Source organism: Theropithecus gelada, chromosome 11, assembly GCF_003255815.1.
Source record: "Theropithecus gelada isolate Dixy chromosome 11, Tgel_1.0, whole genome shotgun sequence".
NCBI classification, from domain to species: Eukaryota; Metazoa; Chordata; class Mammalia; order Primates; family Cercopithecidae; genus Theropithecus; species Theropithecus gelada.
Window position 1 is genome coordinate 112,325,971 of NC_037679.1, and position 24,841 is coordinate 112,350,811.

Consider the following 24,841-nt stretch of genomic DNA (forward strand, 5'->3'; position numbering starts at 1 on the left):
TCTCTTATTACTCTCTAGCCAAATATTTAGTAGAAGCGCAGGTATTTCTGTTTCTCCATCCTAACCAAAAAACCACTCCTGTGATTTTTTTTTCTCTACAGCTGTGGTTTCTTTTTATGACTTGTTTTCTTATTGATACACTGTAAATATTCATGAGGTATATGTGATATTTGAATATCTACACAGAATGTATAATGATCAAGTCAAGATATTTAGAATATCCACCACCTCGAACATTTATCATTTCTTTGTGGAAGGGGGTCAGTCATATGTGGGAACTAAAAATGGTTATCTCATGGAGTTAGAGTATAGAATTATAGTTATGAGGCTGGGAAGGGTGTGGGATGGGGAGAGGATGAAGAGAGGAGCGTTAATACATGTAAACATATAGTTAGATAGAATGAATCAGTTCTAGTGTTTGGGAGCACAGTAGTTAGACTACAGTTAACAACAATTATTGTATATTCAAAAAAGCTAGAAGAGAAGATTTTGGCTTGTTTTGCTTAACATAATGGCCTCTAGTTCCATCTATGTTGCTGCAATTGACAGCATTTCATTCTTTTTTAAATAATTGAAGAGTATTCCATTGCGTATATATACCACATTTTCTTTATTTATTCATTCATTGATGAATACTTAGGTTGATTCCATATCTTGGCTAATGTGAATAGTATTTCAATAAACATGGAGGTGCAGGTATCCCTTTAGTACACTAATTTCCTTTCTTTTGGATAAATACCCATTAGTAGGATTCCTGAATTGTGTGGTAGTTTATTTTAGTCTTTTGCAAAACCTCCATCCTATTTTCCATAATGGTTGTAGTAATTTACATTCCCACCAACAGTGTGTAAGAGCTCCCTTTTCTCTGCATCCTTGCCAGCATTGATTACAATGATCTTCCTATCTACTTGAGAGTCTTGTTTGTCTCTCTGGGACTAGTAGAGACGATGCATTCCTTTTATTAGAGTACAAAAATAGTTTTACAAAATTAAATCCTTTTAATTAAAATTCTAAAATAATCCTTTTCAAAAAACTTCTATTTTTTTAAAAAAGTTCTAATCTCATGATAATTTATATTAATTTGTTCTTTTCTTTGAGATGGAGTCTTCACTGTGTCACCCAGGCTGGAGTGCAGTGGCACAATCTCGTCTCACTGAAACCTCTGCCTCCTGGGTTCAAGCAATTTTCCTGCCTCAGGCTTCTGAGTAGCTGGGACAACATGTGCATGCCACCATGCCCGGCTAATTTTTGTATTTTTGGTAGAGATGACGTTTCACCATGTTGGCCAGGCTGGTCTCAAATGCCTGACCTCTATTGATCCACCCGCCTCAGCCTCCCAAAGTGCTGGGATTGCAGGAGTGAGCTACCGCGCCTGACCCGATTTATATTAATTTGTTCATTAAACATTTGATTATAAATTGAAATTGTTTTGTACTCAGAGTAAAAATAAAACTATTAATTACCAGTGAGAAAAAGACTAAGTCATAATACATACAGTTTTAAGTAATAGATTACACTCATTAGCAGTAAAACTGCATTGTATATATTGCTGGGGTAGAAGAGTCTTTTTTCTTCTCAGTGAAATTAACGATTTCACTTAGCAAACTTGAATGAATTGATTACTTCCAGCAAATTTGTTACAGCCTAAGACTTCAAATATTAAAATTCATTCCAACTTTTAAGACTTACTTTGAGCAAAGAAATAGATGAAGTGCATTTCTCTTTTACATAACTCTACTCCTCCACTTATAAAATCACAGAACCTTGTGGGAGGATAGAAAGGAACATATCATAACTTTGAGCTATCTCACACATAGTAAAAAAGTGTGTTCTGTTAATAAATCATTCAATAAGAGTTTCTTAAATGACTTTAATTTCTTTTTTAATCTCCTTCATAGTGCTTTACCTAATATTCTATAATTAACTTTGGTTTACCTCTGCAGTAAATAGCTAATGACCACAAAAATAACACACCATACAACTTGCATTTGGTTTTAATTCAATAACTCTGTGCTAGAACAAATGTCCTCATATGCATATATATACACCTTCACTTGAGAGTGAAATCCCGAAGAAAGACCTTGTGCTAAATAAAGTTTGTTTAATATTATTAAAAGCTATTTGTAAAAATGATAACATATTTCAGCCCCAAGTTTTTTAAAAAGCTGAATTGCACAAGCATCATCAACTAATAAACGTGGTCAAAGGAATCTCAAAGCTGTTGCATGAGGGTTCCAAGAAGATATGGCAAATTACATGTGAATGTAGGTACATAATTTAATATTATTGTAGATATATAATACCAAAATGTAGCTGTCACATTATTTTTGTTACCCAAAAGCACTGTCTAGTTTTAGAAGCTAAGAATTATTAAATCATCCCAATTTTGAATTAATAAAAGTTTAAATGACCCAATTCTCTGTTTTTCTTAAATAAAATAAAGTGATTAAAGAACTTTTGAATTACATATTACTTCAAATTAGCTGAAATCACATTAATAAGACAAAACATTGCTCATGTATTGTTTTTTATTTGTAAAGTCTGTAGTAGGATGTTTCTCCGCTGGAAATTTTGTGGGCAAAAACAATAATAAAACCTTAGGATAGAGTGAAATCTGCATATTTGATCTCCTGGTATAATGACTATATCATAAATTTCGCATACCATACCCCCTACAAAAAGATCTCCTTGGGACTTAGTATATGTTTTTTGTGAAAGATACAAAGTGACAGTTTCACCACTGTTACTTATTTTTACTGACTTTCTTAGTAACTTCATTTATATAGTTATATTACTACTTGTCTTTTGTGACTGCTTGTAACTTAGTAGGGAGAGCATTGCAAACTTGAGAGTTGTTGTAAAACTTTTTTCCAGATTAAAAAAAATAATAATAACTTGGTGGCTGGGCCGGGGAAATGGCGGCTTCAGGAGAGAGCGGGACTTGGGGCAGCGGAGGCAGCACCGAGGAAGCCTTTGTGACCTTCTACAGTGAGGTGAAACAAATAGAGAAGAGAGACTCGGTTCTAACATCGAAAAATCAGATTGAAAGACTGACCCGTCCTGGTTCCTCTTACTTCAATTTGAACCCATTTGAGGTTCTTCAGATAGATCCTGAAGTTACAGATGAGGAAACAAAAAAGAGGTTTCAGCAGTTATCCATCTTGGTGCATCCTGACAAAAATCAAGATGATGCTGACAGAGCACAAAATGCTTTTGAAGCTGTGGACAAAGCTTACAAGTTGCTACTGGATCAGGAGCAAACGAAGAGGGCCCTGGATGTAATTCAGGCAGGAAAAGAATACGTGGAACACACTGTGAAAGAGCGAAAAAAACAAAGAAGGAAGGAAAACCTACAATTGTAGAGGAGGATGATCCTGAACTGTTCACACAAGCTGTATATAAACAGACAATGAAACACTTTGCTGAGCTGGAAATTAAAAGGTAAGAGAGAGAAGCCAAAGAGATGCATGAAAGGAAACGACAAAGGGAAGAAGAGATTGAAGCTCAAGAAAAAGCCAAACGGGAAAGAGAGTGGTGGAAAAACTTTGAGGAAAGTCGAGATGGTCGTGTGGACAGCTGGCGAAACTTCCAAGCCAATACAAAGGGGAAGAAAGAGAAGAAAAATCGGACCTTCCTGAGACCACCAAAAGTAAAAATGGAGCAGCCTGAGTGACCACCTGGGGTCACAGGCACAGAACCTTCCCCCTGCTGTCTCCCTTCCTGCTTCGAAGGACTCATTCTTTCCTCCCACTTCCACCCCAACATAGAGGAGAATTTGCTTTTAGTCCATTTTGTTTTCAATACGATTTAATATTGATCAGAGTAATTCTTTTGTACATTGAAATGAGGGGCTTGGTTTAAAAAAAGACCTTCCCCTCTCCCTGTCCCTAGAACAACCAGGATTGGAAGGTGCCACCACTGGTGCTGCCTTCTCTTCCCACAGCCTGTAACTCAGTGTTTTGTACTTCACTGAATTGTGATGGTTAGAAACTTCGTGGATAGTTTGTGGAAATCATCCGATTTAACGTATTGCTTAAAAGGGTGTTGCTGTGACTTCAGAGACGAGCCTGGAAGGGGCACCTTAGGAAGCCCCGTCACTTCAGTTGCTCGCTTCTGGGTGTGCTCCCTTCAAAGGCCCAGATGAGACAGGGAACACTTGTGGGCACACAGAGCGGCATCTGATGCCCTGATGCCCTGTGGTGTTTGGCATGTGCCCCTGTCTACTGACCAATCAGCGTGGCATGAAGCCCACGCCACCCAAACCTTTCACTTTCCAAAGAGCTAGCCGTCCTCCACCCAGTACCATGTCCTAGCCTGTCTGCATTTGTTAGTGGTAATATTCTTTATGTATAATAAATTTTTATACCCCCCAAAAAATAATAACTTCTTTGCAGAATGTTCAATGTTTTGAATTTTAAGAAATGCATATATACTATATGTATGAAGAAAAATAACCATATTTGAGTGAGGAGGCATGAGGGATAGTTGCCTTTTCATAGACTTGCGGGAAGTCTTAAGAAAAATAGTGCATTTGAATATAAAGTTTCAGATCTCCTCGGTCCAAATCCCTCTTGAGTATTAGCTGCTGGTATCAATTTATGTCCCATACAGGATTTTTGTTCAAAAGCTTAACTCTTCTCTACTAACCACCTCATGCCTAAAAGCCCTAGTTTTAGGGTTGAACCTCTTCTTGTCTCTCCAAGTCATAAAGTTTGACTTTTCCTATTCATAGCTCCCCTGAAGGCAAAATGACAATAAACTCAGGAGCACTGGTTTAGTGAAACAACATATTGATCTTTATCTATGCTGAGTCAGCTCCAAATACCACTTTGAGCACAAAATCCAGGGCTATTTTATTAGTTGCAAAGACCAGTTTACTCAAATTAAGGATATGGCAGATTTAACAATGTAGAAATTTTCAAGGGGCGCATACCAAATGTGTGTACATGTGCTAAATGTATGCACATACACATAACTATCTGAAAAATATGCTGAGTAGTACTATAGTACTAATATTATTTTAATATTTTGTTATATTCACCTTACATTCCTGACTTAGTTATCCCAAAGATTTTAAGTCCAGCTTAGTTACTGAGTTTTCTTAAAGAAATACCTTCAGAAGCTGTCAGCAATCCTTGTTTTCAATATTTACAAAATCAAATCGAAATAGTTTATTTTCTATACATGAGTTTAATATTTCACAATACACCTCTGTGACTACTTCTTGCATGTAAGAATAAAGAACATTTTAGCTTAATTCAAATTATATAAAATAAGGGTAAGTATTTATTCCAACAAAAGAGCATCGCTTTCAAATGTGGGTTTACAAGGAGTGGCTAGGGCAATGAAAATCAATATTCATAGTTTGAATGTTATTTAGGATGCTTTCTTGCTCATAAGACAAATTTGAGTACTTATCATTTTTTGGTGTTAAGGTCATTAATCTCTCTTTACATAAACATATTTCCTCAGAAATACTCTAAAATAACATGAGCTATTTAGGAATAGGAAATAAGTGTAATTATGTACAAGAATTCAGCCTCTTAGTGTTCATTTTAAATGACAAGTATACTCATAATAATTCCTAAGATAGTAACTAGCAGATTGATGGAATCAAATATGTGTAGACAGAATAAATAATTAATATACAGAAAGTTTGATTTCCTAGGATATGGGAAGAAAAAGCCTAAACGTTTAATTGTGTCATAGACATTCAGTTCGTTTAACAACGGAAGCTTCATAGATGATTATTAACTAAAACATAGGTAGTGCTCATATTTGGAATGTTACCAGATTGAGAAAAACACCTGGTGTGTACAACCTCAAATGAATAATTCCTGTGCTCATACTATAAGCATTGTAATTCCCAATGTGGCCTGTTCTTAGAGCGCAACCCTTCTCTCCACGTTACCCACCTTAGGGTCCATGCCTTTCATTTCTCTTTCTCTTGGTATGGTAACCTTTCTTCTTATCTTTTCTGATATCTAGAATTCTCAAACAAAAATTCATTTTTTATTTCACTTACTTATTAAATTCCCACCCTTCTTTCTGTTCTTTTTTGCTTTTTCTCTCTTTTCTTTTTCATTTTCTCTAGATAGCACCATTTGACAAAATTATCATATAGGCCACTTAAGAGTTTTAAATTTTCTACTAGACACAATGAAAAAATATACAAAGAAACAGGTAGAAATAAATTTTAATACTACAGTTTCTTTAACTCAATGTACTTCAAATATTATTTTAATGTGTAATCAAAATAAAGAAAATCATTGAGATATTTCATATTATTTAATATGACAAGTCTTGAAAATCTAGTGTGTATTTTGTGCTTATAGCATTTCTTAATTAAAAGTAGCCTCATTGCAAGTGATTAGTAGCTGCTTGTATTCACTAACCACTGTACTAGACAGCATAGCTCTAGATTATTAAACACAAGCTGATCAAAATTGTGGTCTTGCCATGTATAGTGGTAAAAGGAGTAGTTCACAGCTCTTAGAAAGTGTGATGGAAACTCTATGTTCTTTAAACAACAGCAGAGATTTAATCTTAACTGGTAATTCTAGTACAATATTATTTTATGAAAATAATGTCACCTAGAATTCTAGAACTAACAATAAGCCAGCATTCAAGGACAATGTAAAAACAGACATTTTCAGAAATAAAACCATTTTACGTCCATAAATTATCTCTCTAAAAATTATTTAAAGATGTACTTCAGCAAAATAAACAATGAAGCCCTATGGAATACAGATCAATGGTTAACATAATTACTTAAAAAGTTCTAAAATATAGTTAAAAAAAAAAAGAACGATATTAGTAGAGGCTCCTTTATCTATCTCTGCTTGCTTCACTTGCTGGATTAACATTCTTTATTTCCTTTACAAAACAGAATGATTAAGGCCCATAATTCATTGTTTGTTCTAGAAGAGTAGTTATCAAACATTTTGGTCTCAGAACCCTTTGAGTACCCCAAAAAGAATTTTTGTGAACTTTGTCTATCAATATTTACCATGTTGGAAATTATAATTGAGAAATTTTTTAAGTACACATTTATTATTTGGATTAAAAATAATGATAAACTTATATGTAAATATACATAAAATATTTTTATTATAGATACTATATATTGCAAAACAAAAATAATTTGTGAGGAATATAGCATTGTTATGTGTTTAGAAATCTTTTAAATGTCTGGTTTAATTAAGACCATTGACTGCTTTTCCCTTCAGTCTGTTGCACTATCATGATTGAGTGGAAGTATGTAAAGAAAATTTAACCTCATACAAATATGGATTTGCAGAAAAGATAAATATCTTAGTAGTCTTTTCAGATAATTGTGAACATCTTTCTTTATTACTACACCAAAATCAATAAGTAGTAATCTTTTAAAATTTAGTTACAGTGTGGAATATTTTACAATATCAATAATTTTCACACTAGGCTACTTAGAGTCCATTGGTCTGTCTTGCCCTATTGATAAACCTCTTTTTACCCATGCAAGATTTGAAACATCATGGATTGTCACTTTAGACAAATATGTTCGTTGGATTCTGCAGATCTTCCAAATGTTGCCATATTTTATTATAAAATATCAAAAAGTACATTTTTTAATATTAACATTTTTCTCACCAGAAAAGTCTTTATGTATTGCCAAGCCGGCAAGCTCATAGTAGAAAATACAAATTTTACAAAATTCTTATTTCTGAAGTTGTTTTCCTTAAAGTGACAAGCTTAGCTTGTTCATTTTTGACTGCCAAACACCTGTCTGAATAACCACGGTTTCTCTGTAATTCTCTCATGTAGTAAAATTGTTGCATGAAAAAAGTTACTTATCTTGCCACTCAAGCAATTGCAAGAGGGCTTTTCCTGAAGACAACTTCTATATTATAGTATGCAGAAATGCTTTAACTGTTTTTCCTATATGTTCATATAGAAAATTAAAGACACATGTGTTTAAGGATTTAGATTTAACAAAATTAATATTTTTAACCATTTTATCGAGGATATTTTTAAGTGACACTGATTTTTATTTCCTACAAGTGCATGTACACCCGGGAAGTGTCTCTTGTAGCTCTAGGGTTTTGTAGACAACATTTGGAGAACTGCTTCTCTAGCATAATAGTTTACTATAAAGTATATTATGCCCATGCACTTTTGCTTCTTTGAGTTGTAAATGTACCTAGAGTCAGTTGTGTTTATTCCTGAACATTTTTATGCCAGTTCTATTGTTATTTTATTTAGGTAAGTAAATGAAGTATTTACAGAGTGATGAAATATGAGTGAACAAAGAAAGTCAGTGTTTCTATGAAAATTGAGTTAAAAAATTTTAAAGATAATTAATAAAGGAGAGCCATTAAAATCTATTGTTGTTGAATTCAATGTAAACAACTTAGACTAGAAAAATAATTATAAAAATCTAAAGTGATTTTCCATCAAGTTGTTCTTTGACTCTAAGAAATTGCTCCACATTTAAGAAAGTAGAATAGGCAATTAAAGATAATTACTTATAGATTTGTTTTATATCAGAAAGATGACACAAAATTGTTATCAACTGACCCTTCATCCAATAGCAAAGACTTGATGCTAATATCAGAACTTTGGCTAGTGAGAGGCTATTTAGTTATGTTTAGTTTAAAAATAAACTATTTGTAAGATATCTGTCTTCTTTATAATTCCCAACTTTAACTTTTTTGATCAACGAATCTACTACTTTTTATATTTCATCAAGTAAGTGATAAAAGAATCTGGAACTAATATTTGAAGTGATCTCTACTTGAGCAGTTGTAAGGTTCTAAGAGAGAACTGAATTGAAGTCATATTAAGCTCTAAATTTTATTTCAGAGTATCTGTCACATAGTAATTAAATTAAGATTACAATAGAAAAGCTTTAAGATATGTTTCGTTTTCTTTAAAAAAGGCAACCACCAGAAAGTAAAAATATGCTTATGAATCTCAAGCCTCTAAAGATAAATAGAGAAAGAAGAGACTCAAAAATGGCTCAAATAATTCTAACACATGAAGGGAAATAATTCTAAAAGAAAAAATATAGTTAATATAAACCTAAAGTAATATAGCAGAAGGCATTACTATGTCTTGGATAGTTGAGACTTTTCTGATTAAAAGTCAAAGTCCCAAAAATGAATTAAAAGGAATTTATAGAGTAGAGACATGACTAAAATAAGATTCTCTCATTTATAACAGAAATATGTGTGTTGCCTATTTATTTCAGCCTACAAGGAAAGTGTAATAAGCTCTTGGTAATTATTTTTCCAGAAAAGGGGAAAGGGAAAATTTTTTCCTATCTCTTTTATTTTGTAGAGTTGAGTACAATTTGGATGTATCCCATGAGAATATATTCCTATAATATAATTTGAAAAAAATTATAGAGAAAAAACACTTTTTCAACATCTGTTATTAACCCAAATCTAATAATTATGGTGCCAGACTCCATCATACACACACATATACAGACACACACACACGCACTCACGCACACACACACACACGAGGACATACACAATGAAGCAAAGGTAAGGAAAGAGCTAAGACCTAGTTTTTGAAAGCAGTAAAATTGGCAGATGTAGCAGTAAAAATACAGGCTATTCAGTTGTATTTCAAAGTCATAGATATTTTTAGTATATGTTTCATATATTATGCATAGTTATATTAAAGGTTTATATATACATATGTTTATATACTTATATAAAGGTGTCTATATACATACATATATACACACACACACTCTCACACACGCATACACACCTAAACAGTATTAAGGTATTATATCTGTACATCTATCTATATCTAAATATCTCTATATGTATATAGATAGAGAGACACACACCTATAATACACTTATATGGTATAAAGTGGTGTGTGTATGGGTATGAAAATATGCAAAGAAACAGGTGGAAATCAATTTTAATACTACAGCATATGTGTACATATATATATACACACACCTTTAGTATAAATATGTATCAAATACTACATGAAATATATACTAAAAATATTCATTGTTTCTCTGTAATTTATATATACTAGATGTATTAGTCAGTGTTCTCTAGAGGGACAGAACTAATAGGACAGATGTATATATAAAGGGGAGTTTATTAAGGTGTATTGACTCACACTGTCACAAGGGGAGATCTCACAATAGGCCATCTGCAAGCTAAAGAGCAAGAAAGCCAGTCTGAGTCCCAACAACCTCAAAAGTAGGGAAGCTGACAATGTGGCCTTCAGTCTGTGGATGAAAATCCAAGAGTCTCAAAGCTGAAGTACTTGAAATCTGACGTTTGAGAGCAGGAAGCATCCAGCATGGCAGAAAGATGTAGTCTGGGAGGCTAAACCAGTCTAGTCCTTCCACGTTTCTCTGCCTGCTTTTAACCTAGCCATTCCAGCAGTTGTTTAGATCGTGCCCATCCAGATTAAGGATGAGTCTGCCTTGACCAATCTACAGACTCAAATGTTAATCTCCTGTGGCAACACCCTCACAGACACACCCAAGAACAATACTTTACATCCTTCAATCCAATCAAGTTGACACTCAATATTAACCATGACACTAGACGTCCAGTATATTATCTGGCAATTCTAGGAAAAAGTACACACGCAGGTGGATGAAATAAAGAAAGTCGGTTTTAAGTAAGCACGCAGTAGCCATACATGAGGCTGAAGTCTTTGCACTGGTGTCAGAGTGCAGAATCAAGACTTCAACATACAGAGAAAAGGGGTCTTTGAAAGCACTATGCTTAAGTCACTTCCCGTAGCAGGAACAGGAAAACAGAGCTCTTAGCATGGAGTTGAGTAGAGGGAGATGAAAGGACAGGAACTTGCGTACATGTGATAGATTGTGAGGATGGCCCTCGAAGCAGACATTTGGGAAGGAGGAAGGAGAAATCGGCAGTTCCAAGAACAAGTGAAGAAAAGCAGGGGTCATGCCTTTTGTCTAGATTGGCCGTGTAAACAACTCAGGAAACAGTGTAAGAGCCCTATGGATATCCCAGGGACAAGGATCTAGGTTAGACTAATAGTTGGGATAGGAATAGGCATTGAATATATGTCATGAACACACTAACATTCACCATTTTGGCTAGTAGATAGGTAGATACTAAGGTTTTTAAGTATTATAAACAACATGTTAAAATAGAAACATGTAAAAAGAATTTACTATATAGTATAGTAAATTCTATATAATTATTCTACACAATTCTATATATTTTTGTTAATTCATTTTGCAGATTAATGGTCTATTTGTCTGGCATTGTTGGAAACAAGTTATCCCAAATATTTACTGAATTTTCCATATAAGTAAAATTATCATCTTAAGGACTACAAGTATCTCATATACTTTTTTTTTTCTCCTGAAATCCTTCCTATGTTTAAGGCCCTTTGAACAATGTGCATTAACATAACTCATCCTTTTCTCAATGACTAAGAGTCACCAGAGATATCAAAATTTAAAGCTGTAAAGGGACTTATACAGTAGAAGCCCTTCATTTCACAGAATAATCAAATTGTGTTTATAAGCAATATGTTGCAAAATAGTAATTCATTGTGCTCTTCAGTTAATTTGTGCTTGGTAAATATTTATAGGAAAAAAAGAAAGAGAAAGGAATGGAGACAAATATAATAATGCCAGTAGAAATCTCTGAAATAGGTATAATTTTTTTGTTTATTCTGCTTGTCAACCCTTTGATGTAGACATTACTATTCCAACTCTACAAGAGAAAATATTGAGTTTCAGATAGTTTTAGTTTAATTGGCCTTCCTAAGGTCATTGAGCTCGTAAAGCTGTCTCTAAAGCTCATGACATTTTCACCACATCCCATTGCTGTGAGATAAGGTCCCCACACAGACATAATGGCATCAGTTAGACCACCCAGAAGCATGCTGTCATCAGCTTTGAACTCTGAGATGGCTGGGTAAAACTAACTTAGAATATGCAAAGTATTATTTAAAACTTATTGTGATAATTCTAAAGGTGTCTAATCATCTAATCATTTTCTAACTTATTAATGCACATAAAAATAATTTCAGTATTCATCTATATCTATATATTTATATTTCCTCTCATATTATTCATTTATACACAAAATATATAATGCATATATAGTCACAACACACACACACACACACACACACACACTCAGCTTACTTTTACCAAACTAAGTTCCAAAAATAAAAGAAAATGAAGTCAGAGAGGAAAACACATATTTGGGGATATTATGGGAGGATATGATTGTGTTCATTTTTTCTCTTTCAGCGATCACTCTTTGGGGAGCCACAAAATGTTTCAAAAAGATAAATCTGTTATTCAACTCCACCTGCAGAAAAGTAGGGAAGCTCCAGGAAAGCTATCTCGAAAGGTAAGACTTTCTTACTTTTGGTTTCAACTAGCAAACTGACTGTTTTAAGGACAATATTTCTAATTTTTGAACTATTGCCAATTTGGAATTATATAGCTTAATTAATACATGTTTATTTAAATATATTCATTGAAAAATGATGAAATATATAAATATAAATACCTGTTAATGATTTGAACTGATGCAATAACATGAATGCATTACTGCAATCTTAGTGTTATGGACTGAATGTTTGTGTCCCCCCAAAATTCATAAGTTTAGGCCCCAGGTGATAGTATTAGGAAGTGGGTCTTTAGGAGGTATTTAGTTTTAGATGAAGTCATAAAAACAGAGTCCTTATGATGAGGTGGTAAGTGCCCTTATAAAAAGAGTTTAGAGAGCTCTCTCTCTTTCTCCCTCCTCCTCCCTCTATATCACTCTCCTTCTCTTTCTTCTCACTATGTTAAGATACAGCGAGAAGGAAGCTGTCTGCACACAGGAAAAGGGCCCTGACCCTGATTATAAACTTTGAAGCCTATAGAATGAAGAGAAATAAATGCATGTTGTTTAAGCCACCTGGTCTCTGGTATTTTGTTATAGCAGCCCAGTCTGACTAATACACTGAGTATAACAAATCTGTTGGTTTCTTCCCAAAATCATTTGTGAGACACTTATTAAGGTTATCATATTTATACTTTTCACATATCTTCTTAGAAGTAAATGAAATAGAAAATGTAATGGGGAATCACTAAATCACTAAAGGCAGAAAAATAACTTGTTTTCTGTGAAGACTGTTTATGTCAACACAGCTTAAATTAGCACAGATAAACTTTCATAATATATATAATAAAGCTCCCTAGAAAAGGATGACTATGCTTTAATGATACAGTTTCATGCTGTTAGATGTGAATTTTACTCCCTGTGTCATGTTGTGAGTTACTTCCAATTCAAATTGCACAGTATGCAGTGAACTTTGATATTATGTGTATGCAGTTTTTATGTGTAGAATCTTAAATTACTTACTTTAAGCAAAAATCCTCTCACCCTGTCATTTATATTAGTTAACAGATTTCCAGTGGATGATTTCTTTTTTTTCTAGTATGAAGTGTTTCATCATAAGAAAATTTCAGGTAGTACATTAGGTTGCAATATATCTACATGGAAAATAACATAATGAGGCCAAAAGAGAGTTGTTCAGAAATATTTTTTGGATCTTGTGTTCAACTTAGCTGCTGTTGACAGCTCCAACGCTATACATCTGAGATCTCCAGGAAAACACATTATAAAGTGCAACTGACCCCGTCAGTTTTAAACTTAAGATTCTTCAAATTGCCCTCAATGTTGAGAAAAAAAGCTGAAATCATCATATTTCATTGGAGCATGGGGGAAGAAGATAAAATATATTATTCTAATTTGGATGCTGCTAAAATAATAACTTATTCATAGTAATTAACAAATCACTAACATTTCAGACTCATGTAAATTAAGGTCTGTTTAAAAACTCATGTAACTCTATTATTCTGATATAGGGCATACATTTAATGTCTAAGACTTTAACATTTCTATCACATTTAATCTTTTCAATAATTCTATATGGTAAACACTATTAAAAATAAGGAAACTGTATCACAGGGAGGAATCAAGACTTTCCCAAGATTAAAATCATGAAACTGATGGGCAGAGAAGGATAGATTTGAGCACAGTCAGTGAGTCTTCAGAGCCCATGCATTCCTACCAACTTATATGGGAAATATGCTCAGAATTTGCAGTATATTCTCAAAAGTTTTGGATGTGTGTTTCAGGTCAAAATTCTAGCTTTATGCAGGCACGTGCGTGTGTGTGTGTGTGTGTGTGTGTGTGTGTAATTTTTTTTCCACAGCTAATATCCATGTAGGTCAAAGTCTGGGGCATGACAGGTGATAATAACTAACCATATTATGTGTATATTAGGTGCCAATTGATGTTCTTAGTGCTTTAAATGAATTAATTGATAGTAGCCCAAGAGCAAAGAATAAATACAACTATTTTTCTATCTTATAAAAATAAAAGAACTGAAAAGTTAAGAGATTATTTAAATCATCCAAAGTCTCACAGCTAGTAAATAAGGGTGATGAGATCAGAGCAAAACTAATCTGCCTACAGATCACACTATATGATAATGTTGACCAGTGCAGTTATATAGTGCAACTGACTCTGTCAATATTAAACTTAAGATTCTTCAAATTACCCTCAGTGTTGAGAAAAAAAATGTGAGATAATCATATTGCTGTCATCACCATTGTTACCATGTCCAGGGACAAGCATATTGTTATCTCTGGGTGTATAATGTGTAGTTCTCATCAGAAATGCCTGTTTTTCAATATGCCATTTGGATCACAGTGGGAATTAAGTTATGTGGTTCTTTTTGATGCTTCATGATTCAACTTACAAGCTTGTCCATCCTATAATAAATATCACCAATTCTTGGATAATTCAACAACTCATAGGCAAAAAGTATAAATGCCTTTTCTTATCCACAACTTTTGCTAATATTGATGTTGTTGTTTAAAATGGATAATACTTGAACCCGGGAAGCGGAGGTTGCAGTGAGCTGAGATTGCGCCACTGCACTCCAGCCTGGGTGACAGAGCTAGACTCTGTCTCAAAAAAAAAAAAATAAATAATAATAATAATAAAATGGATAATACACCTGATGGCAAATATATTTATATATTTGTATATCCTCCATTCATGCAATAAGTATTTGCTATGTAACTGCTGTCTATTAGGCCCTATACTAATGTGTAGGTAGAGTAGTGAGCAATATCAATAAGATCTCAGCCCTCAGGGGTTCAGGGGATGCAAATGGCACCGATTTCCAATTAGAAAGCAATGGTAACTTCTATGCAGAATATGAAAAAGGCATTCTGTATCTCCATCTCTCTAAGTCTTGATTTTTTTTTTTTGAGATGGGGTCTCGCTCTGTTGCCCAGGCTGGAGTGCAGTGGCATGATGTTGGCTCACTGCAACCTTTGCCTCTTGGATTCAAGCAATTCTCCTGCCTCAGCCTCCTGAGTAGCTGGGATTACAGGCACATGCCACCATGCCTGGCTAATTTTTGTATTTTTCGTAGAGATGGGTTTCACCATGTTGATTAGGCTGGTCTCAAACTCCTGACCTCGTGATCCACCTGCCTTAGCCCCACAAAGTACTGGGATTACAGGCGTAAGCCACTGCACCTGGTCCAAGTCTTGATTCTTTCAGGATTTTTTTTTTTTTTTTGCATTGCATTTCAAAGGGGAAGATTATTATATTTTATTAAAACTTTAAGGATTTACTTCCAGGAACTGGGATAAGTACTTTATACAGTATATACAACCTAATAACAATTGATTCATTTAACAAATAAAACTTGTTACATGCCATTCATAGTACTTGCCTTTTCTAGAATGTAGAGTTCACATCCTAGTTGAGAGACAGACAATAAACAAGTGTATACAATGAAGTCATGTAGAGGTATGTGCTCTGAAAGAATATATAACCAGCTCTAAAAGTTGAGAGAAGCACCTAATGCAGATGAATAAGAGGGACTAGTGATGGTACTTGCTTTTCTGTCTAAATCCTGGAGCACACAAGCCTACCTCTGATCTTTAGAAATGAGGAATATGAAATTTGCTCATTTAGCCTTCTATAAAAAAGCAAAAATTCTGGTTTCATATTGCTCAATTTCAAATGTTCACTTTTAGGCAAATTGTTAAATTCTCTATACCTGAATTTCTTCATCTAAAAATGTGAATAATGATAGTTCTTACCTAATGTAGTTATTATGAGAACTCAATTGAGAGATATTATTGGGGGAAATAAAATATCGGGGGAAACCCCACCCCCCAATATTAAACATGGGTTCTTTTCTATTTCCCTAAGTGTTGGCTGCTCTGAAAATAAAGGGAAATAGTACAAAAGAGAGATTTTAAAGCTGGGTGTCCAGGGGAGACATCACATGTCGGCTGGTTCTGTGATGCTCCCTGAGTCGTAAAACCAGCAAGTTTTTATTATCAATTTTCAAAAGGGGAGGGAGTGTACGAATAGGGTGTGGGTCACAGAGGTCACATGCTTCACAAGGTAATGAAATATCACAAAGCAAATGGAGGCAGGGCGAGATCACAGGACTACAGGACGGGGCGAAATTAAAATTGCTAATGAAGTTTCGGCACGCGTTGTCATTGATAACATCTTATCAGGAGACAGGGTTTGAGAGCAGACAACTGGTCTGACTAAAATTTATTTGGCAGGAATTTCCTCATCCTAATAAGCCTGGGAGCACTACAGGAGACCAGGGCTTATTTCATCCCTTCATCTTTGACCGTAAAAGACAGCAGCCATTTCAGAGGCTTACCCTCGGGGGCCATTCTCTGTCTCAGGGATGTTCCTTGCTGAGAAAAAGAATTCAGCGATATTTCTCCTATTCACTTTTGAAAGAAGAGAAATATGGCTCTGTTCCGCCCGGCTCACCGGCAGTCAGCGTTTAAGGTTATCTCCCTTGTTCCCTGAACATTGCTGTTATCCTGTTCTTTTTCCAAGGTGCCCAGATTTCATATTGTTCAAACACACATGCTCTACAAACAATTTGTGCAGTTAACACAATCATCACAGGGTCCTGAGGCGACATACATCCTCCTCAGTTTAGGAAGATGATGGGATTAAGAGATTAAAGACAGACATAGGATATCACAAGGGTGTTGATTGGTGAAGTGATAAGTGTCCATGAAATCTTCACAATTTATGTTCAGAGATTGCAGTAAAGACAAGCGTAAGAAATCATAAAAGTATTAATTTGGGGACCTAATAAATGTCCATGAAATCTTCACAATTTATGTTCTTCTGTCGCGGCTTCAGCCGGTCCCTCCATTTGGGGTCCCTGGCTTCCCACAACAAAATATAAACAAAGAGCTTAAGTCAGTGCCTGCACCTAGTATGACTACCTAAGTATTAGCTATTGATGTCATAAAATTGGATGTTTCACTGTGTGCTATTTTGTTCCTTTACAATTAAAAATTCTAAAACATTATTAACATTAATTTGCATTAAAACATTTAGAAATTTACTTATGATGTTGCAAATATTGAGATGGATATTTTTGTGTTATGTCAAAATAGTGTATATACTGCAGTATCATGACTTTTGTTGATATATCAACAATTTTAATAAATCACAATTTTTCTTGTAAGCTTTCATACCCATAAGCAGGATAAATTTTAGTCTTAATTGAAACTTCTATATGTAACAAGAAAATAAAAATAAACTGATAATTGGTTTGGTTTTGAGGTAAGTTTTATAAAATTTTCTTTCTAAGACATATATGATTTATTGATTAACTTAATATAACTGAAACAGTTTTATCAACTTGTGTCTCATCTTCATTATTTGAACTGCCCCATTTAAAATTTTCTGAATTGCCCTATTTAAAATAAGTAACCCTTGATTTGTATTTTTAATTTTATATATACATCATAAGGAGATAGCAAATGTTCTCTCAGTTTTATTTTTTATAGTAGTGTCAAAATTCTCTGTAATTTTCAGGATTTCAGCTGTAAGTAAAACATTTATGAATAATTATAATCTTTCTAATAAAACTGTAAAATTGTCTTGATAGGTTTTTCACATAATACTAGGAATATGACTATGATCATTATATTAAGTTTATTGATACCATTGCCTTGCAGTAGATACTTTAGAACTTTCTAATTGTGCAAAGCTCAATTCATCTTAGATAATATTTTTCTTTTAAACTTGATAATATTATACTGAAATAGAATAATTTAATCCACATTTCAAGAGAACAAGAAAGTTGTTCTAAAAAAAAAAAAACCAAAAAACCAGGCCAGGAGCAGTGGCTTAGGCCTCTAATCCCAGCACTTTGGGAGGCCAAGGCGGGCAGATCACCTGAGATCAGAAGTTCGAGACCACCCTGGCCAACATAGTGAAACCCCATCTTTACAAAAAATAGCTGGACCTGGTGTTGCGCATCTATAATCCCAGCTACTCAGGATGCTGAGGCACAAGAATTTCTTGAACTCTGGAGGCGGAGGTTGCAGTGAGCCAAGATCACGCATTGGCACTCCGGCCTGAGTGACAGCAAGACTCCATCTCGAAAAAAAAAAAAATAAATAAATAATAAAAAGCAGGTTGATGATCTTTAGAAATCATCCAAGGTTTCAAAATTTTAAATCTGCTACCTTGATTAGCTATGAAAAACTTAATATTTTAAAATTTGTTTTCTTTTTTATCTATCTCAAATTTGATCAAAAATATTGCCAACATTGTAGATATTAATCACAAAATCAAGATTTTCTTATAGCTCAGGGGAACATTCACAGAACATTTACAGCAATAGATTTTTGTATGAGAAAAAAAAATTTTAACTTTTTCCTTTTTCCTTAAGGCCAAGGTATGGCTTCAGCTTTAGGGAAAAGTTAAATTCACACTATCTTTCATGGATCATTACAGGAATTTTCCTCCAGCTTTTGTTTTTCTTCAAGATCTGTTAATAATTTAACAAAAAAATGTTTCCAATACATGTACCTTACGAAGTTATTTTTCCTCCAGCCTATGGAGGTATTTAAATAAAAAAAAAATTTCTAGTAAAAGGTACTAAGGCAAATACCGAAAATATTTCTGGAAACCAAATAAATTGGTTTTTAAATGAATATGATTATGCTTTCCTAGAAATATGTAATTAAGTATATTCTTTATATTCTTGCTTTGGTTTTAACTTCTGAAAGAAGGCAAGTGCCAAATATTACAGTTCAAATCTTACTTTTTAATTTTTACTCTGTTTTTCACTTTCTGTTTTCTCTCTTCTTTTACTATGCTTTTCATGACTACAGTTTAGCTTTCTCTGTTGCCGAAAAAAGTTGTCTTGTCACTATCACACTTTTTATTTTAGCTGTCCCAGTGACTCTATATGTAAATTTCTAGAAGGTTAGACTCACATCTTCATTTCTCAGCCATTCTACATAGTGTTTCTTTTTCACAGCATGTAGTCAAAATATTGTTTATAACAGTGACCTTATTCTTTCCATCTAACTTAGCTTCCTTCTTCCTCTTCACAAAACAAACCAATATAAAAATTAATTTACCTTTGACATTGGGCCATATAAAGGTTTTCCTTCTGATGTTTACTGTCCGAATCTCTAATAGTCAGTTTTAAAAATAGACTGTGTTTATTGACACACAAGATTACATACACCCTAGACATTAAGGGACTCATTCAGATCTCAACCTTAATGCCACTGTGTGGTGAAATAGTACAATTATGATAAGACATACTGCATTCTCTGCGTACTTGCAAAGGGTTTTCATGAATGCCCTGTTGCAGGAAAACTAGTCAAGAAGTTAAGGTATGAGTGTGTGTGTGCGTGTGTTGTGTGCACACACATACAAGCCATAGGCATGATATTTTAAGATGAGTAGTTCATGCTTATATAGGATGAAAACAAAATGCCAACTAACTCCTAGAATTTATACCTACCAGTAATTGTCATTAATTAGTATAATTTAGTGTTCATGAAACGGAAAGCTTTCTTATACTGACATTTTGGCAGCAAGATGTGGTGAAGCTGAAAAATGAAGGAGTTGATTATGTGTCTGCTCGCCCATCTGGCCAAATGTCAGGCTTTACACTGCCATGGCATGCATGGCCTAAATATGAAAAAAAAAAAAAAAAGTTCATGTATGTGGGAGAAGTGGTGCCTAAAAATCTACCTTCCTACTTAGTAGGAAAATTTAGTGTTTGACCTTGGTTGATGCCATGATGTTTTTCAACTGTTTTTTAGGCTTATTCTCAACCAAAACTAAGCTTTCTGCTTTACTTTTGAAAAGGCTTATATAGTAAAGGAGAGTCTTGTAAGGTCTTTAAGAAAAAATATAAACGTGATGAATGAGGGTTATCAAAATAGGTGAATAAAATGGCAGCAGGAAGTTACGGACCTATTTTTATCTGGTACTCATTTCTATTCACTCCATAAATATTAATATATTCTGCTGTCTACAGCATGAAGAGGACCACAGTCAGTTTTATCTGAACCAACTTCTAGAATTTATGCATATTTGGAAAGTATCCAGGTAAGACATTTTATATTTGTTGCAAGATTACTTTCTGATTGAATTCTCAAATGTCAAATCTCAGTATTTTTCAGTTGATTGTAAAAACTGTCCTTTCACTGGGACTGAGGAAGCTAATGTTCTTTTAATAGGCATATTGTGTTAATAATTATCCATTCTTCAAAGTTGTTCAGATATATTTGAAGAGCTGCTAACACTTTGCAGAACATTCTAACATCCATTAAAAAAAATCTCTGCTGCTGGTTATTACATTTTCAAGGACTTGTTTTCCTGATTCATTTTGGTTCTTTGGGTTTGCATATGTCACTTAACCTCTTTGTAAAACAATTTTAATACTTCGAAGGTAACCATCTCCTACTTAATTTGTTTCTGAAATCCCTGAAAATAAATGGTATATCATAAATAGAGGAGTGTAAATTCAAATTGGAAAACTCGAGTGAAAACAAGTGAACATATCCTACTTCATTCTTATATCTAAATGTATGCATGTATTATTTGGAAGAACAGACTTATCAGGTAGCTAAACTGGGAGTTTGGGTATATCTACAATTAAGGCTGTTGTGAGCTGAACCAGGAGAAAATGTAGTGTGGGAGATACAGTTCATACATCTCTAAAGTAAAGCCTGATATAACATATGAGCTAAATTTACAATAGCAAAGACATGGGATCAACCCATATGCCCATCAGTGATTGACTGGATAAAGAAATGGCACATATACACCATGGAATACTATGCAGCCATATAAAGGAATGAGATCATGTCTCTTGCAGGACATAGATGGAGGTAGAGGCCATTATCCTCAACAAACTAACACAGAAACAGAAAACAAAACACCACACATTCTCACTTATAAGTGGGAGCTGAACAATGAGAACAGATGTACACATGGAGGGGAACAACACACACTGGGGCCCATCAGAGTTGTTGGAGAGGGAGAGCATCAAGATAAATAGCTAATGCATGCAGGGCTCAATACCTAGGTGATGGGTTGATAGGTGCAACAAACCACCATTGCACATGTTTACCTATGTAACAAACCTGCAGGTCCTGCACACGTTTCCTGGAACTTCAAATAAAATAAAATTGGCCAGGCGCAGTGGCTCATGCCTGTAATCCCAGCACTTTAGGAGGCCTAGGTAGGCGGATCACAAGGTCAAGAGTTCAAGACCAGCCTGGCCGACATAGTGAAACCTAACTCTACTAAAAATACAAAAATCAGCCAGGCATGGTGGCATGTGCTGTAATCTCAGCTACTCGGGAGGCTGAGGCAGGAGAATCACTTAAACCCAGGAGGTGGAGGTTGCAGTGAGCTAAGATCACGCCACTGTACTCCAGCTTGGGCAACAGAGTGAGACTTCATCTCAAAAAACAAATTGATTAATTAATTTAAAAAATAATAAAATAAAATTAAGTTTAAAACATAAATAAAAATATGAGCTAAAATTGGTTTTAGTGACTATGTTGGGTAATGATTTTGTGAAGTTATTATTATATATTTACATATATTATCTCATCTAATTCTTTCTAAAACTCTGTGATAATACATATTATGCTGTTTCAAAACTAAAGAAACTGAAGTTCTGAGAGGCTAAATAACTCTCCTAAGGCCATTCTGGTCATCAGTGGCAGGGCTACAATCAGGTCTGCCTGAAATTTACAAAGGATATTTTCTTTCATTAAACTATTGTGTTTTTCCATGTGCCCTTCTCTGCCACCCTTCTCCCTAAAAATATCCATCTTCACTCCATAAAATCATAGAATGGCTAGGACTAGAAAGGACTTTAGACATAATCTAACACCAATTTTCGTTTTATAGATAATTACAGGATTCCACCATAGATTTCTGTTGTATAACATATAAACAAGGTCTGTAGTTTCCTTTTTCCAAAATAAATCTACCCGGGGGCAGGGGAAACAGAGAGAAAGGCAGAGAAACAGACATACACCACCTCAAATATGAGAAGTTTTTCAAAAAGCAAGAAATCCTTGGGACACAAAGGACTATTTTGAAAGGGTTGGTGGATGGTTGTTGCACCTTTTAAGTCACTACTACCTTGGGGACAGAGAGACAAGCCAAGGCTGTGAGAAGACAGTGAGAGAAGGAGGCTTTCATTCTGTTTTTGTCTTACCCCTGCCATTGCCTGCCCCCTAGCAGACATTTGATGGCCAGTGTGCAGTTGCAGGGGTCCAGAGGGTTAATGCAGGGCAAAGCAAAGTTCTGCTGTAGCAAGGAGTAGAGGAAACATGTCTGGGACAGCCTAGCTTCAGACTTTACGCCTCCACCCCTCCCTCCAATCCCAGGGCAGTGGATTACAGTCTGGGGTGATACCATCTCCCAGCGCTATTTCTTCTGTGGTAAGGAAACTAAAAACAGAAGTTCAAAAACTTGGCAACCATCACACAAATATTTAATCCCATAGCCATGACTAAAACCAAGTATCTAACTCTCAGTCAGTGCTTATTCCACTTCCATCATGTTCTGACCCTTCCCCCCTTATCTTTCTCAAAGGGTATCTAACACAGAGACATTCTCAGCCTTATAAAGGCCACTGTAGAACTTTACTTTTGGGGATACAATGCTTCCCTGCCTGCCCTCCTCAGAACACCGTATTGGGTCATCAAAAAAATCAAGCACTGGATGGCAAGGGCTTTGATTTCAGCTCTTCTCTTTTATGACTCAACTTCCTCTTAGAAGTTGAGCAAATCACTCACCTTCACTAGTTCCTAGTAGTTTTTTTCTATAAAATAGATACAATATCCAAAAACAAAGTGCTGAAGTGGGTGCATTCTTGGTGATACTAGTAGTTTCAGGTTTTATATAAAACACTGCCATTGCCCAAATCTTTAGTTATTATTTTCCTCCCCTTTCATTGTCTTTTACATATTCTATGCATTTTGTCTTTGAACTGACAGAGGGACTTCAACTAAAGTGATAATGTAAAAAAAATGAGAATGCAGCTACTGTAAAAATAATGGTGTATTTTTTCATGTTGCGTTTTTGAGTTGTGTGACTTATGATTCAATTTAAGTCAGGAGTTTTCAAGACAAATAAGAAGGTAAAGTCAATAATGTTTGGGAAAATAATTTTTGAACAGCGAAGCTCAGAAGAATTTCTGCTCAAATTGCATGGCTTCTCCCTAAGCATAGATAAAGCTGGAGCAATAAGAGAAGCTTAGGAAAGAAAAATGCAGAGGTTTGGTGTCAGAGACAACCCCATATATTATAAATATAAGCCATTAATTCCAAATGCAATTATCTACAAGATTTTGCATACTTAATATTTCTTGATGTTAATATATGCCATTATCTGCTTATGAATCCCTTTGCAACTTACAGTTTGAATTAAGAGTACTTTTATATAATGATCAGCCTTTGAGAGGTTTGGTTAATTTATCATTAATTCTTTGGAGTTCTAAGACTTTCAAATATGTTTGTAGTCTATCAAGTTATACAAACTTTATAAGGCACCCTTCTGAGATGTTTTTAAAATTATGTCAACAATAATCCTTTTTATACCATGCCTACGATAGTATCATGGGCAAAACAGAATTTGTGATAAATGTTTGTGCTAAAGGTAATGTAAGTTTTCCCATCCAATTTTAAACAAAATTTCTATTTTTTATTTTCCAGACAATGTCTCTTAACAGTCATCAAAAAATATGACTTCCACCTGAAATATCTATTGAAAACCCAGGTATTGATTTTTGTTACTTTAACCATCAATTCAGTAAGCATTTTTAAAGCACCTACTACTTTTCTAAAACTGCAAATTTTGAAGATGACAAAAATGAATAAAACAGAGGATCTACACTTGAAAGGCTTTCATTTCAACCTGGAAAAATAGACGAGTAGAAAGGCATATGCAGTAAAGTGCTACAGCTGCTGAGGAAAGACTGTATGTATACAGATGCATAAGAAAGAATGGTCAGTTTTTTCCATTTGAGCTGAATGTTGACAAATGAGTACTGCATGTGTCTCCCAGCCAGAGAGGGGCATTGTGAAGGAAGGTGGGGAGTAGAGATAACTTTCAGCAAAGAACAACATGAACAGAGGCACTTTGGGAGGCAGAGGCATGCAGATCACGAGGTCAAGAGAACCAGACCATCCTGGTCAACACGGTGAAACCCAGTCTCTACTAAAAATGCAAAAATTAGCCGGGCATGGTAGTGGGTGCCTGTAATCCCAGTTACTTGGGAGGCTGAGGCAGGAGAATCGCTTGAACCCGGGAGGTGGAGGTTGTAGTGAGCCGAGATCGGGCCACTGCACTCCAGCCTGATGATAGAGCGAGACTCAGTCTTAAAAAAAAGAGAGAGAGAGATAGAGAGACAGCAAAGAGTCAGGAGCCAGCCTAGTGTGATTAGGAAATTATGACATTTGAAATGGCTGTTC

General features: G+C 34.7%; 1 protein-coding gene and 1 pseudogene across 3 annotated transcripts in view; both read left to right on the plus strand.

Moving 5' to 3' along the window:
• Positions 1 to 24,841, plus strand: part of PIK3C2G (phosphatidylinositol-4-phosphate 3-kinase catalytic subunit type 2 gamma) — a 394,884-nt gene that overhangs the window by 16,988 nt on the left and 353,055 nt on the right. For all 3 annotated transcript variants that reach the window (XM_025401956.1, XM_025401957.1, XM_025401958.1), the window contains exons 5-7: positions 12,266 to 12,368; positions 20,380 to 20,450; positions 24,083 to 24,146. In XM_025401956.1, coding sequence (XP_025257741.1) covers positions 12,266 to 12,368; positions 20,380 to 20,450; positions 24,083 to 24,146 — 238 coding nt within the window. The remainder of the gene's footprint in view (positions 1 to 12,265; positions 12,369 to 20,379; positions 20,451 to 24,082; positions 24,147 to 24,841) is intronic.
• Positions 2,900 to 3,673, plus strand: LOC112634473 (annotated as a pseudogene).